Here is a 25350-nt window from a genome sequence, read left to right on the forward strand (position 1 = left end):
ACTAATACAATACACTAATACAATACACTGTAGTACAATACACTGTAGTACAATACACTGTTGTACAATACACTGTAGTACAATACACTGTAGTACAATACACTGTAGTACAATACACTATACATACACTGTGTACAATACACTGTAGTACAATACACTGTAGCACAATGCACTGTAGTACAATACACTGTAGTACAATACACTGTAGTACAATACACTGTAGTACAATACACTGTAGTACAATACACTGTAGTACAATACACTGTAGCACAATACACTGTAGTACAATACACTGTTGTACAATACACTGTTGTACAATACACTGTTGTACAATACACTGTAGTACAATACACTAGCACAGTACACTGTAGCACAATACACTGTAGTACTATACACTGTAGCACAATACACTGTTGTACAATACACTGTAGCACAATACACTGTAGTACAATACACTGTAGCACAATACACTGTAGCACAATACATTGTAGTACAATACACTGTAGCACAATACACTGTAGCACAATACACTGTAGTACAATACACTAATACAATACACTGTAGTACAATACACTGTTGTACAATATACTGTAGTACAATACACTAATACAATACACTGTAGTACAATATACTGTAGTACAATATACTGTAGTACAATACACTAATACAATACACTGTAGTACAATACACTAATACAATACACTAATACAATACACTGTAGTACAGTACACTGTAGTACAATACACTGTTGTACAATACACTGTAGTACAATACACTAATACAATACACTGTAGTACAATACACTGTTGTACAATATACTGTAGTACAATACACTAATACAATACACTGTAGTACAATACACTGTAGTACAATACACTGTTGTACAATACACTGTAGTACAATACACTAATACAATACACTAATACAATACACTGTAGTACAATACACTGTAGTACAATACACTAATACAATACACTGTAGTACAATACACTGTTGTACAATATACTGTAGTACAATACACTGAATACAATACACTGTAGTACAATACACTGTGTACATACACTGTAGTACAATACACTAATACAATACACTGTAGTACAATACACTGTTGTACACTGTATACATACCTGTTGTACAATATGCAATACACTGTAGTACAATACACTAATACAATACACTGTAGTACAATACACTGTTGTACAATATACTGTAGTACAATACACTGTAGTACAATACACTAATACAATACACTGTAGTACAATACACTAATACAATACACTGTAGTACAGTACACTGTAGTACAATATACTGTAGTACAATATACTGTAGTACAATACACTGTAGTACAATATACTGTAGTACAATACACTAATACAATACACTGTAGTACAATATACTGTAGCACAATACACTGTAATACAATATACTGTAATACAATACAATAATACAATACACTGTAGTACAATAAACTGTAGTACTATACATTGTAGTACAATATAAGACATTGTGATACTGTATGATACTGTATTGTTACAGCCCTAGGCAAGAATGTCAGGTATCATCTTTTTGTGGAAATGAATGAAAGGGTAGAATTCTTGTTCCATCATTCCAGAAACCTTCAGACTGAAGAGATGTGTTTACATGGCTTTTTGACATAGCGGAGAAAACAAGACACTGAACATTTGGAGCCAGGTTGAGACTTTTTTTTTCAAACGTTCAGGCACAACTTGTTTCAAAGTTTGCGAAGTTTGAAAATCAAGCACAACAACCTGTCATGAGAGGAGATTAGCCTCTTCAGCACCCTGCAGAACATCGGGGAAAGAACTTCTCGTTATTTGCCAAGGCTGTAGGTTAAGACTGTGAATGACCTCAGCTCCACTTCACTGAACTGAAGTTCCTATCAAAGTTCGTATGTTTTACATGCCTGGTTAGTTGCTGTTATACTATGTCTGGTTTGCCCCTCAGTCTGCAGCTCTTCAAGAGCTTTTTAGGATGGAGTTTAGTGCGTAGCAGGTATCCTGCCTTTTAGCCAGAGCTTTGCCTTGCTTCTCTATATGAACACTAAAAAAAGTGACACGATTTGCACGTATTCTGAATCAGAAACGTTACCATCGCTATACCTGTTGTAAACATGATTACTGGCATCTGAGTGTGGTGTCGCTTTGGTCTCTAGAGTGAGTTTTTTGGATTAAGGACTGGGAAAGCCCCCTTCTGATGATGAGTCTGGACACTGAGAACTTTAGACAAACTCAACTGCTTTGGGGTGGAGACTGAAGGAAGACAGATGGCTTACTGCTCACAGATCCTCCCACTTTCTGAAAATGCATCTTAAGGGTGGGAGAAACTTTTATAAACCGCGCCGTTTTTGGCGTGGGTTGTTTTTGTTTGCTGGTGAGCGCAGAAGGAAGGCAGATCGCTAACTAATGTTACTGCTAGGAAGATAAATATCTTATTGCAGCTGTTTACGTGTAGTAACAGTCCTCAAACTGTCAGTACAACTGAAAGAATGGATTACTCGAACGTCAGAAATGACTGAGGAGAACATGGAGTTAAAAACTAAAGCTAGCAAAATATTTAGCTACCATATACACACCGGTCAGGCATAACATCATGACCACCTCCTTGTTTCTACGCTCATTGTCCATTTTATCAGCTCCACTTACTATATAGGTGCACTTTGTAGTTCTACAGTTACAGACTGTAGTCCATCTGTTTCTCTGATACTTTGTTAGCCCCCTTTTACCCTGTTCTTCAGTGGTCAGGACCCCCATGGACCCTCACAGAGCAGGTACTATTTGGGTGGTGGATCATTCTCAGCACTGCAGTAACACTGACGTGGTGGTGGTGTGTTAGTGTGTGTTGTGCTGGTATGAGTGGATCAGACACAGCAGTGCTGCTGGAGTATTTAAACACTGTGTCCACTCACTGTCCACTCTATTAGACACTCCTACCTTGTCGGTCCACCCTGTAGATGTAAAGTCAGAGACGATAGCTCATCTGCTGCTGCACAGTTTGTGCTGGTCATCCACTAGTCCTTCATCAGTGGTCACAGGACGCTGCCCACAGGACACTGTTGACTGGACATTTTTGGTTGGTGGACTATTCTCAGTCCAGCAGTGACACTGAGGTGTTTAAAAACTCCAGCAGCACTGCTGTGTCTGATCCACTCATACCAGCACAACACACACTAACACACCACCACCACGTCAGTGTTACTGCAGTGCTAAGAATGATCCACCACCCAAATAGTACCTGCTCTGTGAGGGTCCATGGGGGTCCTGACCACTGAAGAACAGGGTAAAAGGGGGCTAACAAAGTATCAGAGAAACAGATGGACTACAGTCTGTAACTGTAGAACTACAAAGTGCACCTATATAGTAAGTGGAGCTGATAAAATGGACAGTGACAGTGTGTGTGAGGCTCACTGGTTTTTGCAGAAAACTGCAAAATGTAAATTTTTTTCCTGCATCATTTGAGCACGACAGCTGTCCTTTAAATTGGGTGAAAGTTTTGTGATGAACAGACCAATAGAAATGCTCCAAAATTACTTAACCTCTTCAACTCCTTGGAACCACCGGTGGTTCCAAAACGCACTTCGTCATATTCTTCATAACTTTCATATTTCATAAGCTACAGTCTAAAGGTGGGGGTCGTATGAGAGCTGTAACTGTCTTCTTTCCAGTCAAATAGATGGGTGATGTCATTTTAAACCCTTATAATAAAAGAAGCTCAACTCACAATTTTTTTTCTACTGAAAGTCGACCCATTTTTCCACAAATCTGGGCTATAAACTATAAACAGATGGCGTCTCTTCAGTGATCTGCTCTGTAAACATTATTTTTATAAAATAATACAAAGAGCGTCTGAGATTTTTGGCTTTCAGCAGTAAATTGTAAGCCTATAGAAATATATATATGATCATAAAACACCTTCTGTTAATTTGAGGAGAGCTCAGTAAAATAATAGTAAAATTTACATTTATTTCATGCAGCTACTGAATAATTTGCCGAACGATTTGGTCATGGAAATTCAGATGGGAAAAACCAAAGTATACCCTGGAGAATAAGAGATTAAATAAAAACAAATCCCAGTACAGTGGCTCATATTAAAGTAGAGAAAGCTTTTGCCGTCTCCTGGAAAGTTACTATTTTGGGCATTTTTGAACATTAAAGATATTAAACTCTACTTTTATGCCCCTTTAAAAGTATATTAAATTCAAAGCATTTTGTCCTTTAGTCTACTTACTTTTGGAAATATGTGTGTTGAGATGTTTATGTGGAATTGATAGTGAAGTCAGTGGATAAATTTTTTTCAGCTGTAAATTCATCATGCGGGGACGGCCTGTTCCTCAGTGCAGATGTTGCAGTTCCAGTCGTTTCCCCTGACCACTTGTTCTCAGCACTGGAGTGAGTTGGGGGGGGCCGGCGATGTGGCCTGTGACTTTTATAGAGTGATTTAACACTCGGCGGCCATGCTGGAAGCTTGTTAAGGGCATGCTGGATCTGTGCTGGGGGACTGCGAGGCCTCTCTCACCTGCTGCTTTATTGGACAGATCGGTTACAGGGGCAGTCCTGTTTGATGCGAAGCTCGGTCGTTAGCGACCCCGCACTGCAAACGACTTGTGGTTTGGAGGGCTAGGAGAGGTGATCCGTCAGGGGGTCCCCCCCCCCTCTCTCCCTCTCTCTCTCTCTGCTGTCAGTCTGGCTGTGGTTCTCTGAAGGAATGCTGGAAAGAGGTGTGTTTGGACTAGAGCCAGGCAGGACCAGCGGAGGACTTCAACAACAGCACTATGTTTAGAATGGCCATGTCTAACTTTGCTAGGGACGTAACATGAACCAGACGCTGACCGAAACCCGGCTATGAAAATAGTTGTCATAGAGGAAGTCAAACTATTTAAACATAATAAATGCAATATTGCGTCAGAGAGTGGACAGATCCAGCTACTTGGCTTTCATAACAGCACTATATTACATTGTTTCCCCCTTAAGCTTTAAGGCAGGGGTCTCAAATTACCTGCCAGCTTCATACAGCCCGTCATATATTTACAACATATACTTAAACCTTTTACTACATCTGATGGGTAGATTTGCTTCACCCACTAGACACTGTGGCTGCTTAATGAGCATAAACTACATAAAATGAGCTCAGACCGGTTATTACGGTCTTAACAGCAGAACCACGAAGAGGAACCATTCAAAGAAAACCTGACGCAGCATGAATGCTGCAGACTGAGCGCATATGACCGTAATTTAGCTGCAGCTAACTTAGCTGTTGTTCTAATTTAGACCGATAGCTGGTTAAACCTGCCTGTGTGGATTCATTCATGACGGAGTGGAAGATACAGAGCATAAGAATTCCGAATTTAATGAATGGTTTAATGAAATAGTGTTTAATAAAGTGTTATTATACACTGTCTTTATACTACTGCTTCATACAACTGTTACTACGACTAGTACTACTGATTATAATAATAATTATTAATATTTTCAGTAGTAGGTTTGTGGTTAAACGAGCACTATATGATTCTGGAGAACGATTGTTGATATTTGAACTCAACAGCAAAACAAACACACCCCTCCCTTCAGTGCTCCTTCAGAAACCCCACCCCCCAAATTCAAGGACGCCCACTGTCGAGGCTGAACCAACACAGCTTTTTAGATCTTTGTGGCCGTAAAACCTTCGCAAACCTTACACACAAATAATATGATATAATGTTAGAGTGAAAAACGACACAGTGAGCAATGTAGCAAACTTTAGCTCGGTAGTGAGTTAGCAACAGTCGCTACAGTTGCTGCTGTGAAGCTAAACAGTTGCTATTACAAACATTTACAAATAAGACAAAACAATACTGACTTATCGATTCCGTGAAACAGCAAAGTTAATGTAGAACACCTGTCCAGCAGGAGCGACCTCCTCATCCCTTTTCAAACACATCAGCTCTCAGTGAAGTTGAAGTAGCTTCTTTTTCGCCAGCTTCTTGTTCGGATTTTCCCATTCCACCTTAAATTGTGCATGCATGCTGTGTGGGCGGTCACTGTTTGGGGAGGGCAAAACAAAACGTGGGGAGGGCCGACGTGGTCACAGGGTGGGACTAACATGCACGTGCAGCCATCCCGGCTATGAAAACTAAAAACAGAGAAGCTCTGATTGCAGCACACACACAGAGGGGGCGGGGCTTCATTCTCTGATCAGGACGCTGTTACTCCACTATGTCTTTACATAGAAAATAATGGTTTGTATATGTAGTGAAAATCCATTTTTGGAGAACAAATATATTTCCAGTGCTTTTGTTTAAAAGGTTTAAAATTCATTCATATTTTTTCTCTGCATTTTTTTTCATCCACCTCCCCATTGGAGAAGACCACATGGATAGTGGCCCCCAGGTACTTTGAGACTGAGACCCCTGCTTTGGGGAAAAGTCCTGTGAAGAGATATTTATTTAAAATGTCTCTGCGTGTTGGACTGTACACGTGCGTCCTTTCCTTATGGCCTCTACACAGCTAGTAAAAGTCTGAGTTTTATCGTCCTGATGGAGCCTAAGTGTGTTTGGCTGGCCTCTCACTCAGCCTGTTAAAGTTACAGTGTCCCTCTGCCTGTGAAACACCTGTAGAAAGGCCAGCCAGACCAATGACTCCAGTCTCCCTGACGGCCTTCAAATCACACGCATGTCATCTGGGCTGCGGTCAGCTTACATTTCAGTAAAGCTCTAGTCACACTAGGAAATTGCTCTGGTGAGGACAGTGACGAGGCAGGTGTGGAAACACTTTTACCGCAGCTGCCTGCTCTGCGCAATACACAGCAAACATCTTTGAAAGTGTCACATGTCAAAATTAGTTGTTGTTTTCAAATATTTTGGTGAAGTAAATTCACCAGATTGACTTTGAAGAGCAGAGTTAACACTCAGAATTTTTAAGTTCTTGCTTTAGTTTTGCTGAACTGTTTGAATGAAAGTATATAATTACACAACTAACCACAAAGTTATGTAATTAATTATATTTCCATTCAATTTATAGTCAGTGTCAAGAGATTCGAGTCTGCTTTCAGACTCTTTTCCATTTGTTTTGATGTCAGGAAGCAAAGCATGTCATGGACCAGGCTTGTAAATCACTCACTCGCTCATGTTTAGCAGGCCAGGGGGCTTTTGGTGCTTCACGTCGATGACTGTGTTTGTTCCACAAAACAATACTGTACATGCAACATTAACTTTTTATTAAATTCAAATGATAATAAAATATCTGCAGTTCTACTTGCAAATATATATGTGTCCAATATGTTTTCCAAGCAAGTGGCTAAATCAAGGATAAACAGACAGAATGGTGTGGTTTTGAGCTGAGTCAGTGCCTGTTGGTCTCAGTTAAAGCAAAGAAAATATAAAGAACCAATTTTTTATATGGTAGTTGGTCTCGGTTGAGATGAGACTTAATTTGGTGAGTCCAGTGGCCGAGATTAAGACAAGTCCGAGTGTAAATACTACCGAGCCTGAGATAAAAAGTGCTTAAGGCATCTAGTAGAGGATTAACCTCTTAAAATCCCAGGCTTGTTAAATTCTAATGCCTAGTATTCAGTAACTACAGGGACTTCAACGCAGACTGGCTGATCTATTCTTAGGTTATAGAAGTGTGTAATAGAATTCTGGGGCTGCCGGTGAGCCCTGACCATTTAAGGGGTTAAAAGAGGTTTGCCAACTTTGGTGGAGGTTTTAAAAATGACGTTTCCTGTCAGCGATCCTGCGTAAATATGCCTAATTATGCAACACTGTAAGAATGCAGTAACCCCTCATACATTATGGCATCTTTGTCCACTGTATGTACAGCAGACGCCCTCCACTATCTCTCTGTCTGGCCATTGGTCAGGAAGGAATGCATAAGAAGCTCCCAGAGGCGTCCTGCTGTGCCTGAGTGATTTGTAAAGGAATCAGTCTGTGGCTTCCTGTGTTATCCGTCTTCAAACAACCCATCACTCTCATTTTGCCAAACAGCCCTGGGGTCAGATTTCAGATGCCAGCGCTGGCCCTGCACGCTCGCCATTATGTAGAATGCTTCTTTTCAGTCATTTGTTAAGTGGACGGTCTGGCACAGCAAGAGGAGCAAACCACTAACAATGGCGCAACACAATACATCCTTTGTTAATTGACTTTTATAATACTGAAATGGCTGATTTATGCAAATAGCTTCTAACAAATCACAGCATGTTTCATTGTATCATGACTTACATTTGAAGCTCCAGATTAGTGTTTCTGTGGGTTTATGAATGAGAACCAAAGCCAACAAAAATTGTTTTGGTCAAAAGAATGCTTTTAACCAGTTTGGTTCAAGTGTTCGCCAGTGTGTTTCTCATATACTGTGAGTGAAATCACACTCACAATACTTAGAAATACAATTACAGCGTGATATATTAAAATATCATATATATACAATATATACACCGATCAGGCATAACATTATGACCACCTCCTTGTTTCTACTCATTCTATACTCTCTCCACTTACTATATAGGTGCACTTTGTAGTTCTACAGTTACAGACTGTAGTCCATCTGTTTCTCTGATACTTTGTTAGCCCCCTTTTACCCTGTTCTTCAGTGGTCAGGACCCCCATGGACCCTCACAGAGCAGGTACTATTTGGGTGGTGGGTCATTCTCAGCACTGCAGTAACACTGACATGGTGGTGGTGGTGTGTTAGTGTGCGTTGCGCTGGTCTGAGTGGATCAGACACAGCAATGCTACTGGAGTTTTTAAACACCTCAGTTTCACTGCTGGACTGAGAATAGTCCACCAACCAAAAATGTCCAGCCAACAGCGTCCTGTGGGCAGCGTCCTGTAACCACTGATGAAGGACTAGAGGATGACCAACACAAACTGTGCAGCAGCAGATGAGCTATCGACTCTGACCTTACATCTCAAGGTGAACTGGCAAGGAAATAGAGTGGACAGTGAGTGGACACAGTGTTTAAATACTCCAGCAGCACTGCTGTGTCTGATCCACTCGTACCAGCACAACACACACTAACACACCACCACCACATCAGTGTTACTGCAGTGCTGAGAATGATCCATCACCCAAATAGTACCTGCTCTGTGAGGGTCCATGGGGGTCCTGACCACTGAAGAACAGGGTAAAAGGGGGCTAACAAAGTATCAGAGAAACAGATGGACTACAGTCTGTAACTGTAGAACTACAAAGTGCACCTATACAGTAAGTGGAGCTGATATAATGGACAATATGATCATAACGGTGTATAGTTATGGTTACACATATTATGGTTAATAATTTTGCTTTTGTTGCAGCTGAGAGGGACAATGTTCTGTCTATTTAGCATTTTTCTGAATAAAAATACCACAGCTCTCCCTCATTTTTTATTGGCTCATGCTTTCGAAGATCACGATTTGCAGGGTAAAGTTCCCTTGGATAAATTTTAATGCTCCCAAATTTTTTTAATCCAAGCAAATCAGCTTTTTCACAGAACACATTTCACATCTATTTTGTGTGACTGCAGCTTTTGGCCTTGTGTGTGCTAAATCCTCAACAATCCGCTTGGGTGACTCCAGCATTACAGATTAAAAATTAAAGGAGATGAACAAAAGCAAGGCAACCTGTTAAACCTGTTAAAAGTGGGAGGCAAACGTGACATTTGAACCTGACCCAAGCGAGCCTGATACATATTCGGGAAATGCCATCTAAGCCCTTCCAAACCCGTCCGAACCTGACTGAATCCAACGCAAGGGGTCCCGTCGGGTTCAGACAGATATTTCAAGCCCTAGCGGACACTCTTCGTGTTTGGGTATATGTACCCAGGCAGTGTTGAACATGATCTGACATTGTGATTTATTTTGCTAGGTGAGTTCTTCTCCGCACACGTTCATACACCTGCTTGAGGTTGCAGCAGATTTCTGTTGTGCCGCTTCTTAAGCGCAAACCCCCCTGTTGACAGGCGGGATGGTGTGTTTTTGCCGTGGCTTGCACTGGGGCGGCAAGGGCTGAAAGAAAAATGTTCAAAGCATTTTGCCCGGCTCAACGGCTGCTCCCATTATTTGACAATATCAAAGGCAGCGTCTGCTTATTTGAACAGGTGACTCCCATTAAATCGGATGACCCGGCTGGCGCTTTGCCAGCAGCCCTGTTGCGGCCTTGCCTAGCCCAGCGTTCGCAGCTCCTAATGCCTGATGAGCTCAATGCGAGGCTGCCGATTGAATAATTGCTCAGCTGCGGCGCTTGGCCGGTCTCCTGAGTAATTGGTATGAAAGGACCTGGGGGCTGCCACGGATCCCCTAACACCCGTGGAGGTCAGGATCTCATTTGTCCACTTCCTGTGGGCCTGTCCAACATGGACGCGCTGTCTCACTTTTAATGAAAGCCGCCCCTGCCGTCGCCCTCCGGACACGTTCTTCTGCACTATCAGTATGCAGTGATGGCATGTTCGAGCCTTTTTCTCATGTCTGTGGAATAAAATATCGCGTATGGAACTTGTTTTTGAATTCCATTTTTTAATAACAGCCAGCTTGCGAGAAAAAGGTGTCGATCGCTTCATTTTATATTCAGTCTTAATGCAAACCCGTCTAAGTGTGGTGCCTTTCTGTCTTTGGCTCTTCAGCAGGGTACAGAGGGCTTCTGGAAGTCTGTGGCCCGTTACGTGCCCAGGGAGCCTTCGGAGATGCGGATCCTCAACCCTTACTTCATCCAAGAAGCTGCCTTCCAGTTCATTGGCCTGCCTCTGAACAACGGCCTCATGGGCAAAGGGGTAAGTGCCAAGCCTGTTGTAGAGTCTGAAAGGTTATAATTAAATGCTTTCCATTGGCCGCTTTCTGCAGCGCCCCCAAGTGGCCATTCTGCCGGCAGAATGTAAGTCGACTTGGATATTTTTAATTAATATAATCAAATAAAATATTTTCCCCCACAACTCTGTAATCAGATGAACTACGACGCTGTTGTGAAATGTTTTGCCTCTGTGTTGAGCTGCTAGTGAGCAATGATGGGTGAAAACCCCCTGATGTCAAACCAGTTCACACCTCTCCAAGACAGCAGTGCCGAGATGGACAACTTTTAAAAAATCACGTACAACTGTCACAATAAAAATAGCTTTTAAATATAATAAACACACCTTTATAAAAGTTATATATTCATCATTTATAAAATTTGTGCTAATGTCAGTATGTGGATGAAGAAAATACATTCCTGGGTGTGTTTATGTCGGATTTTTCATGTGGTCAAGTGAAATCTGAACACGATCCGGTCACTGAAAACACGTCCATGCAAGGTGTAAACAGCCTCTATATGTTTTCAAGATCATCATTTCTTCAGATTGTACGTCTGAAGAGAAGTTGACCTTTCTGGAACTGGTAGCGCCGTTGAGGGACCGACTGGGTCTGCTCAGACTTTCTGAAATGGCGGGCTGTTCCTTGTAGGCAATTTTATGGAAATAGGGGTCACAGGAAGTCTTGGGCACGTGTTTCCTCAAATGGACTGTAATTACCATAAAGGTGACCATAGGTCAATGACAGCATGGCTAATCCTCGGCAGTGGGACAGATTAAACCCCACACTGTGTCAAAAGCAGGCCGCCCTGTTTTATTTTACGCTTTCTGCCTCGAGAACTTAAGGGTCAGACATAAACACGAGGAAACATGTTATTTCTGTAGAAAGTCTAAAGCTTATTTCACACATGACACCTCTTCATGGTGTAGCACAACCCAGACACGGCAGAGCATTTAGAGAACAGGCATCGAGCGCAGTACAGTGAAATGAACTATGAAGACCAGTGAAACGAAGAAGACAGCTGAAATTAAAAAAATGCAGTTTCTACAACACGGCTCTCTCAGATCCTTAAAAAAAGTAGACTGAAAAACAAAACGTGGCAAAGCGGCACTGTGCAGCTGACGGACTGCACTCTTAAAGATGGTTCTTCAAGGGTTCTTTAGTAAAAGAAAATGGTTCTATATAGAACCATGAACACTTGCATGCTTAAAGCGTTCTTTGCATCATGAAACTGTTCTGCAGATTGCAGAGAATGCGTTGTATAGAATTCTGTATAGAACCTTTTTGTAAATGGTTCTATATGGAACCATATACAACACATTTTCCATCAGTCTGATTCACAAATTCACATTCGTTGAGAGTTCATGGTTCTATGGTTCTATATAGAATTGTTTTCTTATCTAAAGAACCCTTGAAGAACCATCTTTTTAAGAGCTTCTTGTTCAAATGTTCCCGTTCCACCTTAAATGGCGCAGCAGTTCTATTCTGGCGCCTCAGGCACCATTTAAGGTGGAACGGGAAAATTTGAACGAGAAGCTGGTGAACGAGAAGCGACTTCAGCCTCGTGAAAAGTCGAATGTTGAGACATTTTATAAGAAAAGTTTCCTGCCAGAGATGTGAGAAAAGCAGCTGTAGTTGAGGTAAAGTTTAAAGTAGAGTAAAGCAAGTCTGCGTTTTTGTTTATTATATTTTTTAGCCTATTTTAGTACATCAGCACATACTGAGACAGCCAAGATGGTAAAATGGACATGAAATGTTGTGGCTCCCAAGGTGGTTAGATTTTTGTTGAAAGGACAGAATGGCTCTTCTTAACATTTGGGTTGTGACCCCTTAACTAGGCCAGTGCTTAGACAGTTGCATCACTTGGGTGTCTACAAATCATCTTTGAATTGAGCAAAATAACTGATTCAGTTATTGATCCATTTGGAAAAAAGAATGTAGAACTTGCTTGCGGAGGCGTTCACAGTGCAGGCGCTGTATGAATGAATGGCTGCAGCTGTAGCAGTGTAGTTTTTAAGAATCAGGCCTCAGAGGAAGATTTTCCTGTCAGAGCTTGATAAAAACTCTCCTTAAGCGTTGGGTTCACCGCACGACTTTTAAAGTCTTAACAGATTATAAAAGACTGGAATCTCACACTATCGGACTGGTTTTTGGTGTCTAAAAATGTTGAGAATCACACCCTAAATGATTAGGGAACACATGCTACTCAACTTTCAGGCTGTTGCTGAACCAAATGGAACTCCCTGAACTCACTGAACTCACGTGATATCACGCTTTCTCCCGTTACTAGGAAACGCAGATAAACAAACGTGTAGCGGCGCCTGCTGTTTTTTTCGTCTGCCGCTGAAACAGTAAAGAAGCAGCAGGTAAACATGTTTAAGTGAGGATCGTGGATTTAAAAATGTGATCAGTTTGGTATTTTTTAGTTTTAAATGTACATAAACTTGATTGTGCCTCAAACTCAGCTTCGCCCCACACGCGAGTGACTTTTTGCCATTTTTCCTTTTCTTTTTGTCATTTTCTTCTTTCATGCTCTGTTTTCATTGGCTATGGCAGAAGTCTGTTCAGATTGAGTCGTCGATCAGTTTACGCTAGATTAAACTCCGAGTCAGACATGTCTGATAAACTCTGACTGGTCTGAAACGCGATCGGGAGGCCAAAAATCGGAGTCTGCGCCCCTCACACACGACTCGATTCCCGGGGTGAAAGTCATATAGTGTAACCCCGGCTTTGTCATGGGTACTTCAGCATTCTTGAGCTCTGCTAGTAAAACGCATCATGATTATCCAGGAAAAGCCTGAAACACGCAGCGTGTCATCTGGTTGTGATCTCTCTGATCTCACTGCTCTGCTCTGGCCGCCCTCAGAATGCCTTCCCTATTCGTAAACACAGGCCTTGCTCAGAAATGTTGTGTAGTCTGCGGGGGGCCCGGGAGTAGCTGCCTAACTGCATAGTCATATGAAAAGTGAGTGTGACATGCGCCGAACATGACTGGGGATGTCCAGTGTATCTGAAAGATTTCCGATTCTTTGCTAAGGCTGTTTTAACACTGCTGTCTGTTTGTCATAGACTTGATGGAATCTGACATTATCCACAACTTGGGACAGGGAGGCACATTTCCAGACATTAACAAGCAGCCTTAATGACTACATTGTGGAGCTATTTTAAACAAAAGCCAAACAGCCTGTCTACTGTGCCAGTGTTTCGACTGCAGGGAAGGTAGCCATGCTATGTTAAAACATTGTTAAATTAGCCACACATAAAATTTAAGTATGCTTTGCAGTAACAGCGCATTTATAACCAAGAAATATGAGCACTTTGCGCATTAGAACAGCTTGAAATATGTGTATTTCGTAAGCTGGGCAGAGACCTGTAATTTTTGGAGAAGCACAGTTCACTTGTTTGGTGACGACCCAAGCATGGGTGGCCTGTTCACACCTGCCAGAATGAACCGAATTAAAGAAAAGGTTTGATTTGACCACACCCAGCAACGTAGATGTGAAACTTTTCCTCAGTAGCCATACAGTGCGGTTTTCGCCTGTTCTGGTGGTCCCTCAGTTTTTGCGATATGCAAATTGTTCTTTAGGACTATACATTTCAGTGGAAATGTGTATGATTTACAAAACCAGAAGCAAGCTGGATTTTTGTCTTTTGTAGGTGAGCAGGCAAGTCAGTGTTTATGATGTGTTTAAAAGTTTAGTTTGTACAGGATTGTTTATGTAGAAAGCTGCGGTTGCCCATTTTATCTCGGCATGACCGTCTTTGTGGAGAGGAGAATAGTTTTTCACAGCAGGGGGTTCTGACGCCTCCTCTTTCGCAACTCATTGCTCACTAGCAGCTCAACAGAGTCACATTTCACACAGAGAGGCAACAGAGTTCTAGTTAGTGGGGGGAAATATTTTATTTCATGATAATGATAAAAAACAATTTCTGAGTCAATTTCCAGTTTTCTTGCAGATGGCCACGAGAGCGCCTGCAGAAAGGGGTTTTAACTCTTTTTCACAGAAGCTAGAAAATGCAATTTTAGCTTGTTTGGGAGCTCCATCGGTTCAGCCTTGAATTTTTTGTATTTTTAATCACTGCAAAAAAAATCTTAAATCTAGTCGATATATCTACCACTTCCCATTTTGAGATTGTTGTGCACTTATTATAAGATTATCTACCTTATTTAATCTAAGATTATCTTATTTCTAGAAATCTTTTATTTGTTTTAGGTCATTTTATTAAGTAATACTGTCTCACTATACTGGCAGACAATTGTGCTGGTTTCAAGCACATTTCTCACAACAAGCAAAGTTATTTGCCAGTATAATGAGAATTTAATTGAATAAAATTACCTAAAACAAGTAAAAATGTCTAGAAATAAATAACCACTCAGATTGTTTGGTTGCCTTGATTTAAGATAGTTTTACTTGACAATATACCATTTTTTGCAGTGATTAGATTTGAAGTAAAAAATATTTTCGTTCAATTTTAATCATATTTTGAATTAAACACTTTTATTTGATTACATTTAGAAAAAATGTCCATAAAATTGATTTTACTAATCAGATTGGTACTTCAACAGATACTGGATATTAAAACTCTCTGAGGCGGAAAAAAGCTTCATCGAGAACTCGAGGAGTTCCCATTTCGGGAAATTAGACTCCAGAAAGAAAGAATAACCTGTGTGAGCTTTTGCTTCCATTTCTGAAGGCTCACCTGGTTTGCTTCTCGAAGCACGCTGGGCTCGGCTTGATAAAGCTGTCAGCCAGCCCCTCGCGGAATGCGCAGGGACAGTTCTGGAGCAGATTTGAGGCTGAAGACCACCACCCTCTTTGAACTGCGAAAAACATGTGCGGAGCACGTGGGGGCCACCCCCCAGGCCCCTGAGGGCGTGTGGGTAGGAGGGCAGCTCAGGAGGGAAGCTGTCCCATACGGTACTGATCAAGGCGGGATACACTTTGACACATCCTTCCCCTTTTGAGTCCTCCTAACACTCACCTGCTGGGGGTGGGCACGTTGCCCGGACCCCCACCCCACCCGACCGAGTGTGTGGGAGCATGTGTGTTCCAGTGCATGCGTGCGTGTGTGCAAGCTGTACCCTGGGCTTCAGCCAGCTAATGATTTCGAATGGTTCCCCACCCCTGGGAGATGAGGAAGTGGGGGTCCGTCTGCTGAAATTGGCGTGTCATGGGTGGGGGGGCTGTTTAAGCTAATTGTTAATCACACGCAGCTCAAGATGAGTTAACAACTGCTGGCCTGAACAAAGCCAGAAACGCTCAGCCAGCCGGGCCTGGAGAGGAATAGGTTTAGAAGGAGACCACAGACTCAGCGGTGCTGATCAACTCTAAACAGCACACAGCAAACTTTGCTCAGTGTTGCAGGTTTTCAGCTCGTGCGACCAACCCGTACTGGTCCAAGGGTCTGCTGAGTAGTGCTGGGCGATATGACCTCAAATCAATATCACGATTAATTGAATATTTTACCTCGATTACGATTAATGAACGATTATTTCGTTGTTTTTTTTTTGCCCTCATAATTCATGCACATCTTAATGGAAATTGTCTCAACAGCCAGATTGGAGTTCACACGGCTTTTACGTCAATCCAACTCAACATTCGCCATAATTTCACGCAGCTGAGACTCATAAACATTTAGGGTGATATTTCTGTACAAAAATTAGAAGAGACTCATCTAAACTCCTCCGTGTTTAAAGAGATTTGAACTGTCCGAACGCGGCCGCAGGAGAACGAGGCTGCAGCGTCAAAAGACAGTTAAAAGTCTGAAAGTAAAGTTTAAGAATCTGAGGACGCGAACCAAAGAAGTGACCGCGCCCTTTTTACGGCTTGAACACATTCTGGGTGATGAGCCCAGCTGTCAGTCAGTGAAGCTTCATGATGGCTCCTGTAACTATAAGTAATGAAGCTTAAACCCCAACAATTAGCATAATTAAAAATGTTGCTGACATTGTATAGTTTAACGCAGCAGTTCTCAATTTTTCAAGTCTAAGGCCTCCTTTATGGATAGTAAATGCTGTTACACCCCCATTCCGCACTCCACCTCGCCCTCTAGCCCCCCCTACACATACAGATGTTTGGCACATATTTCACCATTTAGGAACAAGTGCCATGTTAATATAATAAACTGGCAAAATTAAAACTTACTAAGTAAAGATACAACTTCCGAGATTTTTCTCCAGCCCCCTTACCACCCACTCTGTGGCCCCCAAGAACCACTGGTATTGTGTTTTTCTGTTACTTGGACAAAATGAATGGAAGAGGACCACACGTTTTGTTTTTTGCTAGATAACTTCAAAGGTATTTAGGCAAAATGAATATTTGTTATACAGTGAACCCGTAGATCTCTTCTACAAATGAAGATGCACACTTTGTTTCCAGCACCTACCGTTTTTGAACAATTCAGCTGAAAGCCGAGTGAGCACAAATGTTACTGAACTCATAGGTGGTGTTAACTGTAACAGAGGGGCTTGTGGTAACAGTCATGTACATTGATGCAAAACACAATGAAGTCAATAGTGTTTCAAGCAGAAAAGCTTTGCTACCTAAGCAGAAGAGCAAATATCAGCACTGTAAAATATTTTATTCACGACAACTTTTTTCTTGAGTCTGTGCAGTTAGGTGGCCCACTCGTTTGTCACTAGCAAGCATGAAGGCCGACAAGAAAACAAAGCACAGCTTTCTGGCTTAAAAGCTTCATTTTTGGGAAATGTTTAGTACAGTGTGTCCACTCCTGCAATAATGACCAGGCATCAGTGAAATTTGTGTTTTTGCAACACGATTTCTTTTAGTAGAGTTGCAGGTGGACAGCTTAAAGACTGGGGGAAAATATTTTGGTTTTAGAGTCAAGAGGTAAAAAAATTTCGTCGGCCTTGTATTAATGTTTACCATTTGGAAACATTTCATAGTTCTTTTTTATTGTTAAGTCAATTCTTTTTTATTTTTATGACAAAGTGCCATCGCAGGCCCACTATGGACCACTGGCACCCCTCAGTATTGGCCCGAAGACCAACAGAGGGTGTTTCAAGGCTCACTACTCGGCCACGGCCCAGTGGTTGAGAACCCCTGCTCTACTTGAGCCATTTTAGCTACATAGGGGCTTGCTCTCCCCTACGTCCTCTTACCCTGTGTGCGGAGTAAGGGGACATACTCACTAGGTGTTTATGGTGGTCTGCGATGGTGCAGTGAAACAACCCCCTGGATAGCAAAGACACTACAGCAAATACTCCGCAAAGCCGGTGGAGATCAGACACTGCAGCGCAGCATTTGAGCTTCATTCTTCTTTCCACAGAACATTCCAACACTGGGTACCGTCGCCATAACGATGGCTCTTCATAACTGCGATGAAGTCGCTGTTGCTGGATTTGGCTACGACATGAACACCCCTCATGCACCATTGCACTACTACGAGACAGTCAAAATGTCTGCCATCAAAGAGGTACAGCTTTTCTTTTTCTCTTTCTTCTGGTGTTTCGTTAAGTTTTGAATCTAAAATGTCAGCTGTGTGGATTTTGGGATAATGGATGTAATTAACATGCAGTATTTGAACAGGCGGGTCAGGCTTGTTCTTGAACTATGAGCTCAGCGTGTGGACCTTTATCTGACCTTCTTCTCGTCCTGTTTAACTGTTCAGTGAATGAATATTGCAGCTGCTCTAATTAGAGGAATAAAGCAGGCTTCCTCTTCCATCCTGTGTTTGCTCGGGTGTTTTTTCAGGCTAGTCCTGATGAAGATGACCTTTATTTTGTCCGTGTAATAAAATTCCTCTCTCCTTTTATTTGCCATGGCTTTAAAAGACTCTCATAAATGTTAAAATTTGGTGGCTTCTACTTGCTACTGGAACATCCAGTCAAACACTGGGACGCAGGAAGGTGCTTTGAGTTAGAGGTGCTGATTTCAGGCGACATATAAGTGACATAAACAGAACGTCATATGATGCTATAATGACAGCCGGTTATTAAATGACACGATTAATCAATAATAATTTTTGAATTGTGGAAATATTTTAGGTGAATAAGTAGTTATTATTAATGTAAACTTTTCTAAACATTAATAATTAAAGATGGACAGATCTGTGTTTGGGGCCGATACCGATGGCCTTTCAGCGTGATTGAACGACAGTCGATACTGATCAAGGGCGGGGCTGGATGCCACGTTTTTTTTTTTGTTTTTTTTTTAATTTTTACCCGATTTTTCTCCCCAATTTAGTCGTCTCCAATTCCACCCGCTAGTTAGGACTCCCCCAATCACACGATGCTATCAACGCTAGGAGGGTGAAGTCTAACACAGGCTCCCTCCGAGACCTGTGAAGCTCCACCGCTTCTTTTCAAACTGCCGCTCACGCAACGTCACTGGACAGCCGAACGCGCTCGGAGGAAAGCGCCAACCGCCAGATCTGTTACGTCAGCTAACAGACGCCTGCGCTGACTAGCATCGCGCTGAGTGATGGGGGGAGAAGGAGGGGCCATCCTACCCACCCCGAGAGAGCGAGGCCAGTTGTGCTCTCTCGGACTCCCAGCTAAGGACGGCTGTAGCATCACCAGGGATCGAACTCGCGATCTCCTGATGACAGGGCCAACGCTTAGACGGTTGCGCCACTCGGGAGCTGGATGCCACGTTTAAAGGCGCAGTTAGTGATGCTCCTTCAGAAGCTCCACCCCCAAATTCATGGACGCACACTGCCAAGGCATAATTTGTGTTTATGACAGTGGTGTAAAAGTGAAATACACTTCACAACTCTAGGGGGAGCCCATGAGCAGAAAATCCCAATTCTCGCATAATGCTGCTTTAAAAAGTACTACTGCTAATTCTGAAAATATATGAATAAAATATGAAATAACAATATGAGCTCCACCCTTAAACAAGCACGCAGCTTTTTACTACGCTCAGTTTACTATTTTTAATTATTTGTAGCTGTTGCATTTAAACAGTTCTGAAGTCTGGGGGTGCTGCAGCCCCCGCATTGTCATAGAAAGTCATTATTTTGGGTTACTAAGTCAAAATTGTGATAAAATTTGTTATTTTGACATAGTAAGTCAAAATTCTGAGAATCGTAATTATTTCGAGATGCTGAGTCGATAGTTTGAGAAGATCATTATATCAAGGTACCAAACACCAACATAATGCTGCCAAGAATAAGCTTTGATGCATTAATAACGTGTTACCTCAGTACATTTTTAATGACTTTTTTATTTTTATGCCAATAACGCATTTTCCTAGTTTGGCCCTTTGAACCATCTGTAGTACTGCAGGCTGGAATAGAAGAAGGAAATGGCTAAACTAAAGTTGTTCATTGAAAAAAGACTTGAGTACTTACTGTGAGTGACACAAACTCCACCCTAATTCAAGCCACAAAGGTCTTCATTATGCTTATAGTATTATTTCTATATATATTCTTCAGCAGTTGCAGTTAAACAGCCCTGAAATCTGCTGCAGCCCCCTTAGCACCCACTCTTCCAGCGTTCCTGGTCGAACAAGCAAACTCGGAATTTTACCGATGTGTGGATTGGTCAGCGGCTTCATGACGCAGGTTATGAGGCAGCTTGTTGAATCACAATTGACTTTCACTGCATCCAACTAAACACTGTGTGAGTAACCTGAGAATAACAGACTCGTGCCTGCCTCACATTTTTCGGGCCGTTTGTTATGGTCCTCGGTTGTTTAAGTAGTACTTGTTTACGAAGTGACTCACGGCGAGCAGCAGATGCAGCGGTTGCTCCCGGCTTCTCCAGCAGAGACCTGTTTCTCTAACTATAGGCCTATATGGAACATACGGAAGAGGGATTGTTTCCGGCCTTCTCCTTCTCCCTGTCCGCCCCCCAGGCCTGAAGAGATTCAGACCCTTCCATTCACTCGACCCTTTTCTTTCCTCCTGAAACCCTACTCCTGGATCTGCTCGTTTCGCCGTGGTTGCCATTCTTCAAACAGGCCGGCAGACAGCCCAGGGACTTTGGACCAGGACCTCCAGCAAGAGGCAAAGAAAGAGAGGCAGCTGTGCATCCCTCCATCCCTTCATTCCCTCCCACACAGCCCCAGAAACCTCACAGGAACCCAAAGCTCTGGTTTCAACCATTGAGCTGTAGGTCCCAAGCTCCAGTGCTGTGGGGCTTACGGCCCGAACCCAACCAAAAGTCTGTCCGTGCTAACAGGAAGCATGACCTCCTTTCACTGCAGTTGGATTACGTCCCGAAAATCACAAAGAAGAAAAATTGCATATGGCAGACTGTTTTGGTGATCTGTCTCTAGTTGTGATTGGTGGGAGATGCCCTGACCTGAGAAGAGACGGTTCAGATAGTTTTCACAGGAGTGCGTAGTGCTCTGCTCCCCAAAGTACTGCATTATAAACCTCTCTGTAGCTTCTGTTACGACTGTAAGGAAATATATCATAAATTTGGAAAATTTCCAAAAAATTGTCAAATTTTAAGGCCTCCTCCTCTCCTGACTGACTAAAAATACTTATTTCCTACTAATATCGACATAAAATGCTGACTTAATGATTTAGTATCTCAAAATAAATATTTGTCAAATTTGGACTTAGTAGCCCTGAGATGATTACTTACTTTCTTGAAATTTAATAACTCATGTTTTCAGCATATTATGCACATCTTTCATCTTAAAAACTCAGAAAATTGTGAAGAACATACGTCATTATTTTGACCAAGTCAAAAAAAAAATAGACAAAATAAGATTTGTTTTGTTTATGTTTTGTTTTTTTTTCCTGATGCTCAAAAATGAAGAATTTGTACTTAAGGACCATTTTGAAAAAATTAATTAAATAAATGAATGGTGGTCGCTATCTGCGCCTTAGCTATAATAAAAGGCACTGTTTTTTAAATGGAAAAGAATCTTTCTTTAGGATTAAATTTGGCTCGTACAATTAATTAACCAATAAATTATTATTTGATTTTTAGCGTTTGACAGCCCTACATTTAATTGGTAGATTTGTCAGCCCATAATTGGTCATAAGCTTTTTTTTAAGCTCACACAGCTCTACTAAGTTTTAAGGCTGCGTTTGTGTGATTACATTGAGACCTGATGACTGATACAATATGTTTTAGATTTCATGACAGGAAAACCTTCATTAGCCTGATAATCCATTAATAATCTGACTGTAAAAGCTAAATCGGAATAGAATTTGTCCATGTATACACCTCAGTTGGAATAGACTAGTCCGCTTGAGGCCAGTCAGATTGATCGAGGTGGGTAATCCTGTAAATAATCCGTTAAATAGAAGAATAATATCCGTGTAAACGCCTGTATCTGATTACATTCCCTATCGGAAAGTTTAAGTCCGTTCTGATCATGTTCGTCGCATCATAGTGAAAGTTTGTACCGTTCAACATGGCGGAGCAGAAACTGGTCTGCAGAGGAGACGAAGTTTATGCTCTGATCTTTAAAAGACGGCGGTGGGACGGACGTCCAGCTTATGTGTCTCAGAACACGACGTCTTCCTCTCGGCCATCTTTAATGAGGACGTGTGAAGGACGTTTTCCTGAGTCCGACATCATTTTAAAGCAATTAAAAACACAAGCACTGCTCACTGCTGCTCATCTCACTCTGACTGGACTCACGTGATGCTGGTTGTCATGGTAACGTCTACACTAAGTGGTTCTCTACACATGCACATTGGGATCAGATTACTCGTAGTGGGCATGTAAACGGAGATTTTCTATTTTGTTGAGTAGAGTGAGAATAAACACCTCAGTCTTAGTCTGTAATCGGAATGTGTTCAATCGGGTTGGCGAAAATCTTTGCATGTAAACACAGACATTGAGATTTAGCGACATTTAGATGTGATGAAAGTTCACAATTCTCTCTCTTCTTATCCCACAGTCTTGGACTCACAACATTTCGAAGGAGAAGGAGTTTCTTCAGAAGCTGGTGAAGGCCAACGTCATCACGGACTTGACGAAGGGGATTTGAGTCTTCGAAGTTTGAGTGCCTTTCCCAGAGAACGACCAAACCGAGAATGCTGGGAAATCCAGGCCAAGGACCAGAGAACACTGAGGTGTTCAGCTGCAGCAGAAAAGACGCCTCAGTGCAAAAGCACACGTGCCTTCAGACTGACAAGCTTCCTCTGAGCAGGACGCTCCAGAGGATATAAGGGGTTCTTGAATGTCTCAGGAGACAACCGATCTCTGTCCCAAACTTCATCCTCACCCACCATACGAACACTTACCGAACGCTATCAAAGGCCGCAGAGGTTGCGAACTGAAACGGCGCTGCAGAGTGAACTGGACTGATTGTGCCAAATGTACCTCTCTCAGAGGAGACGGCCCCTCCTCTACAGCCTGAATGTATTCACTGTGTAGGTATCTAAGATCTTACAATCTCATCGGCCTTTATGGAAGATTCCGTCCAGACAAGCACGTGGTCATCTTGCCCACACTACTGGAAGGCCAGAGGACGGCCTTCGTCTTCTTTCCTTTGAGCCTGCGAGGCTGTCCACCTCCTGATTGTCAGACTTGTGTGTTATTCTCTCTTCTTTCCAAGGAGGCTTGTTCTTTTTAAATTATTTATTTTCGTACAAGATTGTAAGCCTTTTTAAGCGAAGAGGATTTAAAAAAATTTGTGTTGATTCTTGTTTTTTTTTTTTTTTTCATTAATTATTTCCTTTTTTTTCTTTCCTTTAATTGTTTATATCATATACGCTACAAATCGTGTACATTTACTCAAACAGGCCTTGCGAAATTTCCTGGAACAGTATGGTAACCTGCCATGCATCATCTGCCTTTTCGTCAAAGCGCTTCTCTCTGAAAGTACCTGAGAATACCAATGTTTACTTTTTGATACACTTTCGGCTTTGTGAGGTGACGTTTCTTTTCCAAAAATAGTTTTGGTTTTGTACTTTTGGACGATTTACGCTCTGTATTTCTATGCTCTGTGGATTTCTATGGACATTTGTCATTTGCAGTTCTTTGTCATTTGAAAAGTGGTTCGTTTCACAGAAAGGATGCAACATCGTCCTCAACCTCGATGCTATTTTCTGTTTTTGTCACCGTAGATATCGTCACGTAGAGGGTTTACAGAGATCCAGACCTGAACCTGCAGCAAGCAAGGCAAAGGTGTGAGGAAAAAACTCACCAGATAGAATAAAGAAGGAGACAGAAAACAGCAGAACATCAGTTCTCAGAGGTTAGAAGTTGGGGAATTCCTCTGACGTTTCAAAATTTCTACATAATTCAGTGTTTGAGATGTAAACAGAGAGATTCAGAGTGGTTTGGTGTGAAATGGTTCAGACGTCCTTACAGTGGTGGTGATAGGAACCAGGGGTCGCCATGACTACAACACAAATATAGACATTTTATTTACTATCCAGAACCACCAGTGAACCTACACGAGTCTGTTGATGTTAAAATTGGTAAAATGTTAAAAAATGGTGGTAAAATTATGATAAATCTCAAACTGATGTGTTTTTCTTGTTTGTTTGTTTTTTGGTGGCTATTTCACTCTGCATGTACATCTCTGTCAAGAAAGGGGTTAAAAATGTCTTTTAGGCCAAAACTTTATCTTAAAAATATCGTAAAACAGTGTCTCAGGCATCAGGCAGTGAATTCATAACCATCTCATGTAGTAACTTTCTGTGAGGGAGCTTTTCAAAGTGGACGTCTGGTTCCTATCACCACCACTGTGAACAATTCGCAGTCTGCATTTCACTTCAGATCACTCAATGACTGAAACTGGTGGAATTCCCCTTTATGGGCAAAAAATCAAGATAACCAAAAATATCGGCTGATATAATTTTAGATTTTAATTTTATGGTCCAGTCGTTTTAGTGAAACAGTGCTTTACTGACTGATACAATTGTCAGTTCTCAATTTTCACAGTTCTTTTGAAAATAACACAAACTCAATCTTAAACAATAAGAAATATTGTAGCACCGGCGATGGAGTTACCTGGAATTCCTTTTGATTTGGTTTCTGTTAATTACTTCATGTTTTTCATTAGTTTTCTTCTTTCAAACAGGCTTTTTTGTGTTGTGACATGTTATTCTCTAAGGATTAGTTTAATTTGTGTTCAGATTCTGCAGTTCTCTTGTTTTACTATGATCCATTTAAGCAGATGGCGACTCATACTCATACTACTCCCCAGTGGCCAGCCATTTAAGGTTTTGCCCCATTGAATCCCAACAAAACCCACATTTCTTGGCATGTCATTGGCAGTATTTAATTTTACAATACAGAGAAAACCACAAGCCATCAATATTTGCTGATATTATTGGCCGGCTGATATATTGGTCAGCCCTAATTAGACGTTTAGATTAGATCCACCTGCAGGAAATTAATTAAAGCTAGAGTCAATCAAGAATTACTATACAAGAACAAATGCCAAACAAATATCTGTTGTTATATTACAAATATCATAACAGAAAATTGACTAGGGCTGGGTATCACAAGTCAATCTCATTGGTACTAGTGATGTTTGGGTGAGAAATACAGGGGGTCCGAGAGGGTTCTGGACCTCCTAACGAACTTCTTGGACCCTCTGAATATCTCAAAGAGTATTTCGAATATCTCGAAACAATTTTTGGGGGGGGTGGTCCTTGAAAATAAATGTATTATGATGGTGTGCTGTCATTATCAGCTGCTTCACCGACAGTAA

The 25350-nt window shown here is 41.6% G+C and overlaps 1 protein-coding gene across 12 annotated transcripts in view; it reads left to right on the forward strand.

Annotated features, from left to right (window-relative positions):
- Nucleotides 1–24916, forward strand: part of st3gal3b (ST3 beta-galactoside alpha-2,3-sialyltransferase 3b) — a 152260-nt gene extending 127344 nt beyond the window's left edge. For 11 of the 12 annotated variants that reach the window (XM_036555688.1, XM_036555693.1, XM_036555689.1 and 8 more), the window contains 3 exons: nucleotides 10591–10737; nucleotides 18041–18187; nucleotides 22582–24916. In XM_036555688.1, coding sequence (XP_036411581.1) covers nucleotides 10591–10737; nucleotides 18041–18187; nucleotides 22582–22671 — 384 coding nt within the window. In that variant the 3' untranslated portion in view covers nucleotides 22672–24916. The remainder of the gene's footprint in view (nucleotides 1–10590; nucleotides 10738–18040; nucleotides 18188–22581) is intronic. The other variant, XM_036555690.1, reaches the window with a different exon arrangement.
- The last annotated feature ends 434 nt before the right edge of the window (nucleotides 24917–25350 follow it).

This window comes from Colossoma macropomum, unplaced genomic scaffold (genome assembly GCF_904425465.1).
Source record: "Colossoma macropomum unplaced genomic scaffold, Colossoma_macropomum, whole genome shotgun sequence".
NCBI classification, from domain to species: Eukaryota; Metazoa; Chordata; class Actinopteri; order Characiformes; family Serrasalmidae; genus Colossoma; species Colossoma macropomum.